Genomic DNA, 15,685 nt, shown 5'->3' with positions numbered 1-15,685 from the left:
TTTGTTATCTGTCTTGGTGACAGTAAAATTCAGAATCTACTGCAATAATGATCAGAAGGTTCCTCAGGTGGTAGGTAATTAACTTCCTCTCTGAGGGCTTTTCAAGCAACGATAACACAGCCTGTAAGCAGAGCATCTATTTTCCCTGGGCCCAGCCTTGTTTCTGCGAGGCAGTGTCCTCCTGGGCTGTGTGGAAGTCCCGCTGGTGCCCTGGTCATTCCAGAGAGCATCCTGGAACCCAGCAGCAATTGGGGCTTTATGCAGAAATCAAGGACAGATACAGGAGGGAGGGATTAAGTAGTGGAGCAGCTAGGAGAGGGGATTTGGGAAGACAAGGCTGTGTGAAGTTTCCCTTTGGCTCTACTCACTGTCTATTGACACCAAGGAAGAGGGGGCTAGAGGCAGAAATAGACGATGTATTTCACTCAGAAGAAATTGCTAACCTGAGAGGCAAGGGGGCTTTTTGGCTGTCTTAATGGCAGTGAGGTTCCAAATGCATGAGTGAGTGTAGGGGGTGGTGGATGGGTAGTGGGTGGGAGGGATTCCCTCCCTGACCCCAAGGGGAGAACATTTAACAACAGGCAGGGCAAGTGAATCAGCTTTCCAGCATGCTTGCTGCCTGTAAATCACCAGCATGGTGGTTCCAATGCATTCCAGCCAGACATCAGCACTGATTCTCTCCGTGGCAGCAGAAGGTACACCCCGTGAAATTACAGGGTGGCCTTAGCTCAGAGCAACACCCTGCCTATGGGATACAACATCCAACACAGAAGGTGGCACCACCCTGAGGCCCTTTGATGTGGCCATTTGGAAGCTGCCTTTCGATGCATCAAGATGCCCTGGTCTGACTGTATGATGGACACCTGTCCTGCTGACTGATGTGCTTGCAAATATTCCCGTGTCTTGCCCCATGTGCCACCCACCCCCCGGGCTCTCACCACAGGGTAGGGGAAGGGTCTCGGACGGGGTGAGGTGTCTGGGGTGTGCATTCTGGGGTATGAAAATGTGCACTTTTTTTGTGGTTTCTCTGCTGGACACGGTCCCAGTGCCCCGTCTCAGCAGAGCTGATGCTGAGTCACATGTACGTGGCTCTGGGGTGACAGGTCCCCACAGGGAGCGTGAGTAGGAGAGAAAGAAAGGGACAGCAGGGCGGGCATGGCCACCGGGACCTGTGGGACTTCCCCGACACTCCAGGACCTCCTGGGGCGAGTTGGGAAGGCTCTGGTTGGGGAGATTTTGAACACCGAGGGCAAAGGTGGAAGGTTGAGCTGTGTTCTGGGTACAGAAGAACCAGCCAGAGGGAGGGAGTCAGGGGCTGGAGGTGGTAAAGGGTTTCCACGGGCCTCTGAGCTGTGGGCAAGGAAACGGGTCTTCAGAGGCACCACCTGGACCTGAGGGGCGCAGGCCGGAGGCTCGGGGCCGTCGGCGGCGGCAGGACTGCGGGCTTTCGGAATGAGTCAGGGACCGGCTGCTGACGCTGGTATTTTCCGTCCCAGACCGTGTGGGCTGATTCTGAGCTTCAGAGGAAACCACTTGGCGAGAGGCAGCCTGGGAACCCTCAAGTCATATACAAATGTCCTCCTGCCCCTCAGCCCCCTGACCTCCAGCTCGGGCATACGTGAGGACACACGCCACCGCCAGGACCAGCATGAGGGAGCACGTTCCCACGCACAATCTCCAGCCTGTCACACGCGCACGCGCAGCACTCATTCACACCACCACCGGCCCCGACCTATGCATACACCCTCCCTGCCACACAGAAAGGAGCAGTATTTACTCACTCATTCCAGCTGTGCTAGTGTGAAGGGAAGGAGTGACACAACCCGTGACCAATGGGCAACTCCACTGGAACTGGGGCCTTGCCTGGGTGCGGTAGCTGGGGAGGGGCAGGGTGGAACCCATCGAGGAGTGCGCTGAGGGATGCCTGCAAAGCCTCTGAACTGTCCTGATGTAGCTAGAGATAGAATACGATGGAAGGGATGGTATCACTGATGATGCTGGGTGACTCTTTGGTTTAGAAAAATGCCATAGAGGGGCTTCTGGATTCGGACAAGCACACTTCTCTCCACCACCCTCCTCAGGACATGGACCCAGATTGGCCGTAGGTGAAGATGACTCACCTGATACCATAATAGGGATTCCAGATCTTTTCTGATGGGCAGGGAGAGAGAGAGGCCAGAGCCTGGAAAGAAAAGAGGAAAATATAGGAAGAGTTCCATGGGTGAGCAAGTGGGAGGCTGGACAGAGGAAACGGCTAAAGGGTGTGACGCCGCTTGACCCCGAGGCTTGGCTTGACCTCTGCAGGGAGCAGTTCTGAAACTCTATTCTTTCTTGACTTCCCCAGAGCTCATTGTCTACAAAGGAAAATAGTAACATCTCGGGCAGAAACTTCTAGCTTTGGGTGTTCAGCAGCCTGTATCATGAAGGTAGGTCTACCATCACCTCCCATTTCCCCAGCAGGGTTGAGGAGGGGGTGGCCTGGCTGGAAGAAATTCTGCATCTTTAAAAACTTGAACAAAGAACTGAGGAGGAAATATATGACTATTCCAAATAGATGTCCAGCCAGGGGGATAGAGCTCTGTAGGGAACAGCAGAGAAATTGGTCGGGCAATGCAGACACGCCCTTGTATCTGACGGAGGACGTCCCGTTCTGCACGGCGGCATCGGCTTAGTCCCCACCAGTGGGCTAAGGGCAGTGGCTGAAATCTACCTCTTGCCTGTCACCAGGCCATGAAGCTACAGGGGCCTCCCCAGAGGGGCGCAGCTTGTTCTGAACAACATGGATGCCAACAACATAGATATGGAAAGCGGAGTTCCAAGAACACTGGCCTGCAGTTAGGAGCCCTGTGCTCTAATCCCACTGTGGCTACTCGGAAGGTACTGCCCCAACCCTGTCTCCAGAGAAGTGGCTCTATTTCCCCACCATCTTACAAAACACAGCGTGACACAGTGGGTGAGACGAAGTGCACTGTGATGAAAAAATACCCTGGAGTGTGTCAGATGAATGACCCAAGGAGACCCAAGGGAACAGCTCTGTGATGGTGGGCAAGTCACTCACCCCTTCTGAGCCTGAGTTTCCCATCTGTAAAATGCAGATGATAACTGCTCTCTCTCTGGCCTACTTGCCCGAGTTGGTGTGGAGATCAGACGAGTTATAAACATCCATGCCCTGTGGACACCCCAAGGTAGTCATGTTTATATAAAAGAGTCCAGGAGTGGGAGTTTGGTGATCCCACCTGACCAGCCAAGGTGAGGCCAGGATACCTCATCCCCAGTGTCCCCGCCAGCCTCGCCTGGGGGCCCCGATAACATGTGGTCCAGCTGCTGTTGACCTGTTGTGGGTCCCTTCCTTTCTCCAAGCTTCAGTTGCCATTTAGAAAATGGCACAGGGGGACAAGATGATCCCAGGTGTCCCTGCAAGCTCTGACCTTCTATGCGATTACAGTGCTGTACAGTGTGGTCTCTGTGGTGGGACTGTTTGGACCTTCAGACCTCCTCCTTGGTCCTCAGTGAGGAGGTCGAAATGGAGCTGAAGAAGATCCAATAGAGCAGAACGTGGTGAAACTGCATCGTGTTTGTACTACCTTGTGAACAGTCAACTCTATGCACTAAGTAAATAGTAATAATAATGGTATGGTGAAAATATGGAAATTTAAAAAATCAAATGCCTATAAATACAAGCTATCTATTGCTGTTTTGTGATGAACCAAAAAACAGAGATCTGCTCCAACATCAGAGAAAAAGCTGTCATAGATTTAAAAGGGGCATACTCTATACCACAACTGTACCTGTTGGACATTTACAGGAGATTTTCAAGGTTAATTTTGGCTGTATATGATTTTTACTCAAGGTATCAGAGCCTAACCTCCCTTCAACACTGCAAGACTCAGAGTAATTAGCACTAGCACTAAATTCAGTACTAAAGTAACACACCGTGATTAAAATGTACTTAGAAGAATAATTAATGATGCAGTAAGTGCCCACATTTGATTAAAGAAGTTTTTTTTAAAGTAGGGTACAAAATAGTATATAGCATATGTGCCTTTTTTGTTGTTTAAGTGTGTAAATAATTATATGCTACAGGAGTATGCTCATAAATACTCAAAGTAGAAAGATATAACACTCTGAACGATGTGAGTGTATCTCTCTGGGTACTGGGGTTTGGGGTGATTTCGTTTCTCTCCTTTGTCTGGTCTGCTTTTAGTAATGATTCTAATGCCTCTGCAATCCAAGTCGTAAGTCGCTGGTTGATCTAAGGAGCAGCTGGGGAAGAATCCCCAGAGGGCCCCAGAGGAACGGCAGTGGCTGGCTGTAGAGGGCCCCGGTGACCTTGCTCCCTCTCTCTCAACTGCTAACGTATGTCGGAGCTTTTCGGGGCCTGTGATGTCACCCGGCGGGCCGGCCCACGGCTGTGGTTATGATGTCATCTGCTGTCTGCGTGTGTGGCTCTGTGGCCAGTGAAGTCACTGGGGTGGGGTAGTCCCTGGAGGTGGCCCCCCTGGACTTGGTCTATAGGAATCCACCACGACAGCCCAAGAAGCTCCAGGGCTGAAAAGGAGGAGCTGGCTAGGTCTGGCGGTTTTGGCCTTAAGCCTCTACCCTCGGGGGGCTGGCATGCCCGGGCATGTCCTCCCAGCCTGCCTGCTTCCTGCTGTCCCACCACTGAGAGGGCCCATATCGTAACTGTGTCTACTGTACCTTGCAGGAGGCTTTCAAGGTCAATTTTGATGATTCTTCAGCATCCCCGGCTGACCCTGAACTTCGCGTCATGATAGGCCCTCTACCCAGCAGCGGCCCCTGCCCCCGACCCCTGCACGGTTAACCTCAGCCCATCCTTCAAAGAGCCTGCTTCGAAGTCCCCTCCTCTGTGGTCACACAGAGGCAGCGTGGTATGGATATTCATGGCTTGAGCCCTCGTGCCAGACTTCTAGGGCCAAATCCTTCTTACAGGGTGTGGTCTTGGGCAGGATTTCTCACTCCTCTGGATTTCGGGGAAATGGATTTTTCACCCCTCCCTTCACTTGAGAACGAAACGAGGAATTTCATGTATGACCCTGGCAGAGCTCGGCCTGGGTCAGGGTTACTGTTTGCTGCTGCTCATGACAAATAATCTTCCTTTGTGTCTCATGGTAGTTTCTCCTGGACATTTCTGGACACTCTGGCACCTTACATAAACCCACCCGAATTACTTCCTCATCAGTAAAAGGGGGATGGAAACAATCATTAAGTCAGGACAGATATCTGATATTAAAACTGGAAATGAACTCAGAAAGAGATGGTCAGCTGGTCTCCCTTCTCTCCCAGGCACCCTGGAGATCTTTAAAGGGAAGGTCGCTGAAAGACCAGGCCACAGTTTTGGTTCTTTTTGGCCCAGCTGATCGCGTTTGCCACATCTTGTTCTGAACCATCACGCATCCAAATCCTTGACCCAGTTGCAGCCTCTGCGAACAAGAAAAGGGGTGAGAAGAGAGGAGAATATGGTGACTTTTACCTTAAAGGCCTGTGAAACCACAGCTAAAGGATTTTCACCCCGACGTGATATCAGAGCTCAAGGTGCAAGTAGCAACAAGCTGCCCTCCCGGCAAAGTTTCCCCCACCCCCTCCCTGTTCCCATCCCCTCCACCCCCCTGAATCCCCACCTGTCTGCATGACCCATCAAATGGATGCGAGCCGTTGCACAATTGGGAGGGGTGCCATCAATGGGAAGGAATTCAGGACATTAGTTCACCACGGCACTTGTGAAATCTTTGGGGAAAATCTTGACTTTGTTTGGAACATTACTCAAATTCTATTGTATGGGATATGTTTAGTTCCAGTGAAATTCCCCCAAGATTCTCCCAGCCAAAAAGTCTTGGTCTTAGTTGACCCTGCCTGGTACCCTAGGGGCCCAAAGTCTAACGGTCCATGGGTCTTGGTAAGGTATCTTGAAGGATGGTGTATGTTTAAGGAAGAGAGGGATATGGGAGCCACTAGCGTGGGGCCTGGCTCTCAGCAGACACCACAAACAGTGGTGATGGTTATACTTCCAGTATGCTTGGTAAAAGTATACAGTAGCCAAGGAGCTTGGAGGTTCTGACTTCTTCATAACCTGGAGGTTCTGTGTATTGGTTTTTATTACCAGCATAGCAAATTGGCTTAAAACAATACAGATTTTTTTCTATCTCAGTTTCTGTAGGTCAGGAGTCTGCCACGGTCACCCCAGGCTAAAATCACGGTGTCGTCAGGGCTGCATTTCTCACTGGAGACTCTGAGGAAGAATTTACTTCCAGGCTTCTTCAGGCTGTTGGCAGAATCTAGCTCCTTGTGGTTGTAGGACTGAGGTCCTTGCTGGCTATCAGCTGGGGGCCACTCTTAGCTCCAGAGGCCTCTGTCTGGTCCTTGGATGCAGGCCCCTGTATCTCAGAGGCAGCAACAGCAAGTTGAATCCTTCTCACGCTTGGAATCTCCATGCCTTCCCCTTCTGCAGCATCTCTTCTGCCCCCAGCCAGAGAAAGTTCCCTGCTTTTAAGGGGTCAGGTGACCAGATTGGCCCCCACGCCACCTAGATACTCCAGATATCTTCCTATATTAAAGGCCCCTGAACTTAGTCACGTCTGCAAAGCCCCCTTTGGCATTTAACAACCTATTTATGGGTTCTAGGTATCAGGGCATGGCCATGTTTGCAGGGCCAGTATTCAGTCTGCCACACCCTGCAGTGAATTCTGTCCCATCTTGAGAATTCTGCCTGATCTGGGGATCTCTGGGTTTTCCTTCATCCTTCTGAAAAGCACTCACTGAGCATTCCCTGTGCCAGGAAATTTCTAAGTGTTTGGGATACAACATGGAAATGATAATATACTACTAAGAGGAAAGAGAAAAAGAAACTGGCTCCTCTTGAACACCTGTGATGTGGCAGGTGACTTCATGCATTTTCTATAATGGTCAAGAACATCCCATTGTACAGATGAGAAAACTGGGGTTCAGGGGTTCAACAATGCACCCAAGATAGTCAGGACTCACCTGCTCGCTCCTCCTGGGCCGTCCAGGTTCTAGACCTTCCGGACACCTCCCGTCCACAGAGGGAAACACCACACCTGCTGGGACCAAGCCCTGGACTCTCTGCACCGGGGGCCATTTCCCTCTTCCCTAGAGCGTGAGGCTGTCTGCATTTGTGGCCTTCCTGAGGGACCCCGGGGGCTTTCCCAAGGAAGCTGGAGGGGGGAGCCAGCTGGCCTGCAGTCCCTGACATGGATGCCCAGAGTTGCTCTGCAGATGCCAGAGGGTGCTGGGTGGGCTCCGGGCCCTGAAATCTCCTTTGGCCAAATTTACATGTTCTTGACTGCCCAGGTGTGCTCCTTCCTCTTTCTGATGACCTGATGTATTTATAGCTCATCCTTCAAAGGGTAATGAGTAGTTGGCTTCAGACTACAGTCTTGTAGACGACTGGGAACAAATTAGGTGTTAATGCATGCTGTTGAACTAAGTGAGAAGGGTGGTGGCCAAAAGCCAGAAATATCCATATAAAAAGCATTGCATCATAAGAGCAATTCACCTCCAGTTACTAATATTATTCTTAATTATGACAATCACCTTTTGAACAGTTGCTGCCTGTAAATGCTTTTAGGTGCCGTTGATAGATGTGAATTTATTTACTCCTTATGGCTCCTGAGAAGCGTAGGTATGGGATTTCATCACTAAGTCTGGAGGTGCTCAGAGATGTTAAGTAACCTGCTCTAGGACACAGAGCCGGCAAGGTGCAGAGTCTGGATTCAAAGGGGCAGGCGTGCCCTCTGCCAACTCACAGCCAACCAGGCCACGTGGAGACCAGCAAGCCCTTTGGGTCCCTGATTTATACTGTAGTCACACAGCTCTGTGCTGTTGGTCATTTTCTTCCCCGCTTTTACAGTGAAACAAACCGAGCTTCAGAAAAGCCGGGACCCTGGGGCTAGAAGGACCACCAGAAGGAAAAAAGAACGGTGGCTGTGGATCTGGAAGCCAAGCTTTGGTATGTCTATGCTGCATTGTCCTTCTCTGGGACCGTGTTGGTCCAGACACCTGGGCTGGTGTCTGAGGTCACACTGACTTCTCCACCTAACGGGACAGGCCCAGAACTCCTGGGTCTTCTCTCTGCTGTTGGGGTGGGGCTTTGTCCTGGTTTGCTATTGCTTCTTCCCAGAACACCCTTCCCCCAGCTCTTACATGACTGGTTCTAGTCCTTCAGTGAGATACACACAAATGCCATGTCCTCATGAGGGGTTTCTGTTCCCCTTCTCTCTCATCACCCCACCACTGGCCAGGCACACAGCTGGACTCAAGGATGCTTGGGGACAGCTGGACGAGGGCAAGGGAGGGAGGTGGAGGGTTCATTCAGAGAGAGGGGAGACCCAGTGAATTCCACTTTGAATATAAAGAAACAAAGAGGATGAGACGATCCCAGGGGTATCTTAGAGAAGGGTCAGCCAGCAAAGGCCTGGGACCAACTTTGGTCCTACCTCCCCTTTCAAGGCAGCCCACGTCCCAGGCCAGGCAGCGCTTCGGCAGAGCCCCAGACGTTGGTCACTGCCCCCAGGTTCATAGGTAAAGTTCCCTCACTTGTCTGTTTCCCTGCTGTGACTCACTTTCTGACCTCCGAAAGGCCCAGAAGGTCGGCTCACACAGGCACCACTGGGACGGGGGCGCTGGCACGGCATTCGAGCAGCCTTGCTCCAGGTACGGGAAGCTGAGCGCCTGCTTGGGTGGAGGGTGGAAGCAGGACCATCGAGGGAGGGGAGTGGGGGCAACCCCAGCAGCCCTGGGAGGATGGGGAGCTGATGGGAAAGAAACTCAGAAGGGACCTGGGGCTCCCCCGGCAAGTGGCGGGTTGGGACCCGGGCTGGAGGGAGGCAGCTCCTGAACATGTGAGCTTACTAGATGCTGTCATGCCTTAGGGGCTCCTGTACGCTTGCTGGGAGCCAGCTGTGCTTTTGTTCCTGCAGGGGATGGGGGGTGCCTAGAACACCATCCCCACCTGCCCAAGCTGTCTATGCCAGGCTTATTTTTATTCATCCTTTGTATTCAGCCTGGGGCCACCTTTCTGGAGAACATTCTCCCATCGGACTTAGGTGCCCCCTCTGGCTCCTGAAACCTCAGTTTTTTCTCTATCAGCACACTTGTTGACCTGAATTGATACCCGCTGCTTACTTGTCTGAGCCTCTTTCTAGACCCGGAGCTCCTCAAGCATTGGGACTACTTATCTTTGTATTTTCAGCACCGAGTAGAGGGCTCGGCCCAAAGTGGGGAATGAGCTGCACAGAAACATATATTGGTAATGAAAACATCTTCCAACGATTGTCCATCAATTTCTAATTATGCAGGACATTGATTTCTCTTGCCTTATAGGAGCCTCACAGCAGGGCCAGGAGAGTGATGACTTGTCCACATTTTCCAGGTGGAGCTAATGCCCCAATTGGTAGAGGGGTTTGGTGGGTCATTCAGTGGGAGAGCTGCTGAGTCAGAACTCAGACTCCTCTCTGAATCTGAAAGCCATATATCATCCTTAAGGCAGTGATACCCAAACCTGGCTGAGACTCATTAAGGGGGATGTAAGAACATACACATTCCTGGAAGATGTGAAAAAAATACAGAGGAAAATGAGGAGGGAAGGAAGGAAGGAAGGGAGGGAGGGAGGGAGGGAGGGAGGAAGGAAGGAAGGAAGGAAGGAAGGAAGGAAGGAAGGAAGGAAGGAAGGGAGGGAGGAAGGAAAGAAGGAAGGAAGGAAGGAAGGGAAGAGAAAAAAGAGGAAAGAAAGCAATTATAAATGTTAGATAAAACAAGAAGCTGTACTATAATACTATAGTCTAAACAGAAATCGCTCTAACACATAGCATGATTTTAAGGAACTGATGGAGTCTAGAAAAAGAGAAGCTATTTGATCTAGAGGCTACGAATAGTCCTCTTGAAATGCCCAGAGGCTGCATCACAGACCGAAAGAACAGAATGTGTAAATCTAGCTCACAGCTTGGCCTGTGAGCAATATATATAAAATCTTAACCTGGTAAATGAAGTTAACTGGTTTTTAACTGTAGAAATCACCGAGAGGACAAAGCGTGGAAGGCTTAGGGAAGGCTGCGGGACAGAATGATTCTAAGAGCCTGGACAGCAAAAAAGAAGAAAAGAAGAGGAGCTATCAGGATACAAACACACTCATCACTTAACTAGCAAGATAGGGGTTGTTAGAAAATTGGCGGCATAAGAAAAGAATATCTTGCTCGGACTTACAGTAGTATCCAAAAGAAGAAATAAGAATTACACCGTTCCTGAGCTTCTGGAGGTTTGTGAGGAGAGGCTGGGGGAGGTGAAGTGAGCTAAATCGTCAGCTCCCTTAGCAGGAAATCAATAGTCCTAGTATGAAGCTGATAAATCACAAATAGAAACAAATTCACGGTCTAGAGTCACGGCGGGGAGACTGAACTAAAATGAAAGCTGTGAGAAGTCAGGAAAATGGGATTATGGCAGATGGGGGAACGAGGGAGGAATTCCTTAAGTAGGGGCATTGTTTATTTGAAGATGTAGATTTAGGAGCCCTACCTGAGACCTACGTGTCCTCAAGAGTTTGAGAACGGGAACCTCGGGTGATTTTCACACGCTCAGACCTTTCTTGGACCGATTGCCTGACAGCCTTGGATGGTCCAGGAGGAGATGCCCTTGTCTTCCCAGCTCTACTGGGGACCCTGGATTCCCCGAGTTCCCGGCACTCCGGGGCCTCTGTGCCGGGGCCTGGAGCTGGGGGGACTTGCAGCTGTGTTACAACTTCCCTTTGAGAAAGTTCCTCACCTCATCCCCTTGTCTGTCTAGCTTCCAGCTCAGGAGGAAGCTGACTCAGACCGACGCTGGACTCACGGTGAATGTCATCACTTCCCTTCCTGATTCCTGCCTTACTGATCCCTAAGGTCACCATGGGTCTCAGGGGGGAGGTGCTGCCCCCTTCACCTCCTGGCTCTTGGGTGACCCTCGCCTTGATGCCAGGTGTTCTGGGGCCTTCCTGCCCTTAGCAGAGGCGGGGAAAGTTTTTGACGTCTTCATGGTTGCCCTGCCACACGTCAGGCTGGCCCAGACCATCTGGGACCAGACAGGGACTTGCAGAGGTATGTCTGAAGTGCAGAAGAAAGTGCTAGAATGGGAGCTGGGCCCAAGTTCTGAGAGCAGCCCCGGCAGGGCTGGCGGTGGGGCCTGGGCGAGCCCCGCTTAGCTCCTTCCTCGTGATGTGGGTTCAGGCCTCCTCCAGCTCGGACAGTCTAACTACTGTATGTGTTTCTTTGGCCAGGCTTTTCTGAGAGCTGTTCCAGGGCAGAGCCAAGACGGCCTGGCCCTTGGACCCTCTGGTTCCCCATCCCTGCCTCTCTCACGGACTGCCTCGTATGTAGTAGGTAGCCTGAATCGATGGCTAACTGTCCAGGCTTTGTGGACAGTACTTTCTTGTGCTCTGTTCGTGTACACAGCACATCAGCAGGGTGAATCTGCAAAGTAGGCATGATGATGATGACAGAATGTTCAAATGGGAAGTTTTCCATCTCAGTTTTCAAAGGCTGCAAACGAGTAGCCGGTGGCATCCGGTGCTAGGCCCTACGTGCAGGGTTTACAAAGTCGGTGGGCCATGCGGGCTCTGTCCATCACCTACCCCAACCAGGTTAAAGAATGTGAATGCCCCATTTTCCAGGCTATCGATGGTGAACTTGGGGTTTTGATGTTGGACAGGAGTGAACTTTTTATTGTCAGGAAATTAATAAGCTATGCCTGATCTTTGGTCCAAGCACAGGATAATATATACCTCTGAACAAGTACAGCAATGCATTAGTTTTCTGTGGCTGCTGTAACAAATTACCACACATTTATGGCCTGAAAACAGATCAAATTTATTATCTTACAGCTCCGTAGATCAGAAACTGACGTGACTCGCAGTGGATTAACATCGAGGTGTCCGCAGGCTGCATTTCTTTCTAGAGGTTCTAGGGAAGAATCCACTTCCTTGCCTTTTCCATCTTCTAGAGGCCACTCACTTTCCTGGACTCATAACCCCTTCCTCCATCTTCAAAGTCAGCAATGTCAGGCCAGGTCCTTCTCACGCTGGCGTCTCTCTGATCCTCTCTCTTGCCCCCCTCCTGTTTTTCGGGACCCTTGTGATTACAATGGACCCACCCAGGTAATCCCAGATATTTTCCCCCTATTTTAGGGTCAGCTGATTGGTAACCTTAACTCCATCTTCGACCCTAATGTCCCCTTGCCCTGTAACCCTACTTATTCACAGGTTATGGGAATTAGGCTGCGTTCATCTTTGGGGAGCCATCATTCTGCCGACCACTAATGGGAAATGGTAGGAGAAAATACAAACACTTCCCTCTTACACCTTGCTGAGTGCTGCTCATCCAGTAAACTCAGTTGAATTCATTCTCCAGGTGATGAAACTAAAGATTAGAGAGCTTATGAGTGGGGCTCATCCTTGACTGTGCATTGAAATCCCCTGATGCCCCCCCCCACCAACCCCTCTGGGATTCTGATCTAATCCACCTGGGGTGTGGCCTGGGCACTGGGATTTGCTACAAGCACTCAGATGATTCTAACCAACAGCCAAGGCCTGGAGCCACTGGGCTAAAGGAATTACTCCAAGTCACCGCCCTACTGTGAGCACCTGAAAAAGCAGGCACTGCACTCAGGCCTGTCGTATCTCAAAGCCCCCACTAGGTGCTGGTAGAGGAGAAGCCTTCATTTCTTCCGCAGGGAATTGGTACTTTAACTGGAGACAGACTGTAGTTGAAACCAAGGGAACAAAGGTTCAGGGGTAGAATTTCAAGCACCCATTTCCTGATGGCAACACAAGAACAGGATTTCATTTGGGGGAGAAAAATGAGACAGTGCTTATAGGACAAAACTTGGCATAGGGTGTGAGACCTCAGAAAATGGTGATGCGCTATTGGTTTTGTTAGGGCCAGGCTGTGGAGAGAGAAAGGCCAGCAGGGCTTCTGGATGAGTGAAGCCTCACCCCAAAGTTCACTCTGGCCACTTCCTCTCTCTCCCCCGGCGGGAATCTGAGCACAAGGCTCTCCCAGAGCAGTCCTGGGTGGGCCACCCGGGCATCAGCCTCCCTCCCATCCCTCCTTGACACAGTGCCAGACCCCCCAGGTCTTGAATCCTGCAGTGAGTTGAATTGTGTCCCCCCAAAAGACAGGTCCAAGTCTTCATCCAAGTACCTGTGGATATAAATTTATTTGGAAATATGGTCTTTGCAGTTGTAATTATGGATTTCAAGATGAGATCATTTTGGATGTAGGGTGTCCCTGTAAGAGACAGGAGAGGCAGATTTGACACATACAGAGAAGTCCATGCGAAGATGGAGGAGAGATTGGTGGGACCCCACGGGTCACCAGCAGCCACCAGAAGCTGAGGGAGGGGCATGAAAAGGATTCTCCCCCAGAGCCTTAGAGACACTGGCTCTGCCAACGTCTTCATGGTGGATTCTGGCTTCCAGAACTGAGACCGTTCATTACTGTTGTCTTAAGAGCACCCTCCTCACCCTTTATGGTAACGTGTTATGGCAGCCACAGGAAACAAAGAGATCTCACCCACCTCCACCTCTGGATCCCCGAAAAGAGCCAACTAGGCCTGGGAAGGCAGAGCACTGCCTCTCAGCGCTGTGTCCCCTGCCCCCCGTCTGAGTCCCCAGGCCCCGGAACCTGAACCTGTATGAAAGGTACCAGGAAGCACCAAGGCCATGACCTCTGACACGGGGGCACTCATGCGCACCTGATTTTACAGCTCACTCTGGACTGAACAGGTAGAGGTGCTGCAGGCCGACTCCAACTCCAGGTCAAACAAGAATGGCCCCAAGGATGGGTGGGCGGGACCAACTCTCCTGGTCTTGGGAGCAAAGATTGATTATGTGGCAGAATGACAGCTACCTACGCAACAACTGTCTCCATTCATCTCTGCTAACTTCACCCAGCTTTGTTGGGACAGCAATATCTCCTACTCTAGGGAATAAGTCATGCCTGGTCTCATCAGATCATGGTAAGCCCATTCCCCACTGTCTGTGATTGGTCTAAAAGTGGGGACACAATTCCATTCTGGCCAATGAGATGCAAAGGGAAATTGGCTAGAAATTACTGGGAAAGATTTTCCTCCAAGAAAAGAAAGAGGCACTTGAAGGCAAGGCCCTTGGTACCCTGCTCTGCTTGCTTCCAGCATGGGATGCTGTCAGGAGGGGATGTGATGTCTGGAGCTGTGGCAGCTATATTGTGTTAGTGAAGTGAGCCATCATCCACGTGCTGAAGATAGCAAAGAGGAAGGTTACAAAGTGTCTGGGTCCTCGATGGCATCACTGAGCCACTGGTCAATCTTGGGACCATTTGCCTCTGGGGGTCTTCTTTAGTTAAGGCATTGTAGTTGGGTCTTTGTTTACGTAAATGGAACAAAGAAAAGCCTATAATGTAGGTTAGAGGTTACCTGGGGTTTTCAGTGATATAAATAGGTTTTACGGGACACGTGATGTGGCTATAGATTTATGTGAAGTCCAGGAAGAGTGAGGAAACAGAGAAGTCAGGAGACCTGAGTTGAACTGTGATCCTGCACTTTGCCCCTGTGTGAATTTAGGCGTAACATAAGGCTTTCTGAGCTCCGCCTTCCATATCTGCAAAATGGGGGTGATAGTCCCAACATATGAATATTCACTGACTTTGGTCTGAGTTCAAATGAAATGACGTGTGAACGCATTTTATGACATGCCATGTAAATGACAGACTGTTGACCGGCTCCACCTGCTTTGACTTTGGGTTAATTGTGTGTATGTGTAATGGGGGTAGGGGTGGGGAAGAAAGAAGTTTTAAACAGAAGGTTTGCCTTCATAAATGTGTCCCTCAGGAGGTGAATGATAAACTCAGGTGCTTCTCTGGGGATGCAAATCAACCAATAGCTGGGGTGATAATTCTGCATCCTTGCACCTCTGCCCTCTCACACTCAATCAGGCCAACTCTACTTCCTGAAGAGTCCATGGATCTGGACCTCCCCTCCATCTCTGCCCTCACGGCCTCCTTCCAGACCACACTGTTTCTCACTCAGAGATTTGTCCCAACCCGAGTTGGTCTCCTACCTCCATTCTGGAACCTTCACAAGAGAACTCTTTCTAACACACAGGTGAGGCTGTGTCACTCTGGGGCCTGCCCTTGATGGATCCCCATTCCCTGGGTCACGGTTGACCTGCCTCTCTCTCCTTCTAGAGGGCAGGGTCCTTGCCTCCCCAGCACCCAGCAGGGCCTGATGCACAGAGGATGCTCCATCAACATTTACTGGAAGGAAACAGCAGCCTGGGATTCAAACCTCGGGAGGATTATTAAGACATAGCTTGGTGTCTCCCAGGGATGCTCTTGAATGAACAAATCTGAGTCACCAATGCTTCTCTGCATGTAGACACTTTATTGAAAGTTAGTGGCTAAGTTGGAGAATAAGGTGTCCAGGGTGGCAGCTGGGGTGAGGCTGGCAGGGTGGGGGGGGGTGGTGGATCTTGGGGGCTGGTCACTTGCTGTAGGTCTTGGAGCCAAACTCTGGGAGACCTAGGAGGTCTTCTGTCAGCCCAGAGCCAAACAGATGGCCTTCCTCTTCAGTCCCTGCTGATGCCCCATCCTCAGCTTCATCTGGAACAGGAGATGCAAGGCTGGTCTAACCTGGCTCGACTCATCCT

At 50.9% G+C, this 15,685-nt stretch overlaps 1 protein-coding gene across 1 annotated transcript in view; it reads right to left on the bottom strand.

Annotated features, from left to right (window-relative positions):
* Positions 1-15,519: 15,519 nt before the first annotated feature.
* Positions 15,520-15,685, bottom strand: part of TG (thyroglobulin) — a 249,251-nt gene continuing 249,085 nt past the window's right edge. The window contains exon 48 of the mRNA XM_007447997.1: positions 15,520-15,638. Coding sequence (XP_007448059.1) covers positions 15,520-15,638 — 119 coding nt within the window. The remainder of the gene's footprint in view (positions 15,639-15,685) is intronic.

The sequence above is a fragment of the Lipotes vexillifer genome, unplaced genomic scaffold, assembly GCF_000442215.2.
Source record: "Lipotes vexillifer unplaced genomic scaffold, Lipotes_vexillifer_v1.1 scaffold796, whole genome shotgun sequence".
Taxonomy (NCBI): domain Eukaryota; kingdom Metazoa; phylum Chordata; class Mammalia; order Artiodactyla; family Lipotidae; genus Lipotes; species Lipotes vexillifer.
The sequence above is the reverse complement of the archived record's forward strand: the minus strand, read 5'-3'. Positions and strand labels throughout refer to the sequence as shown.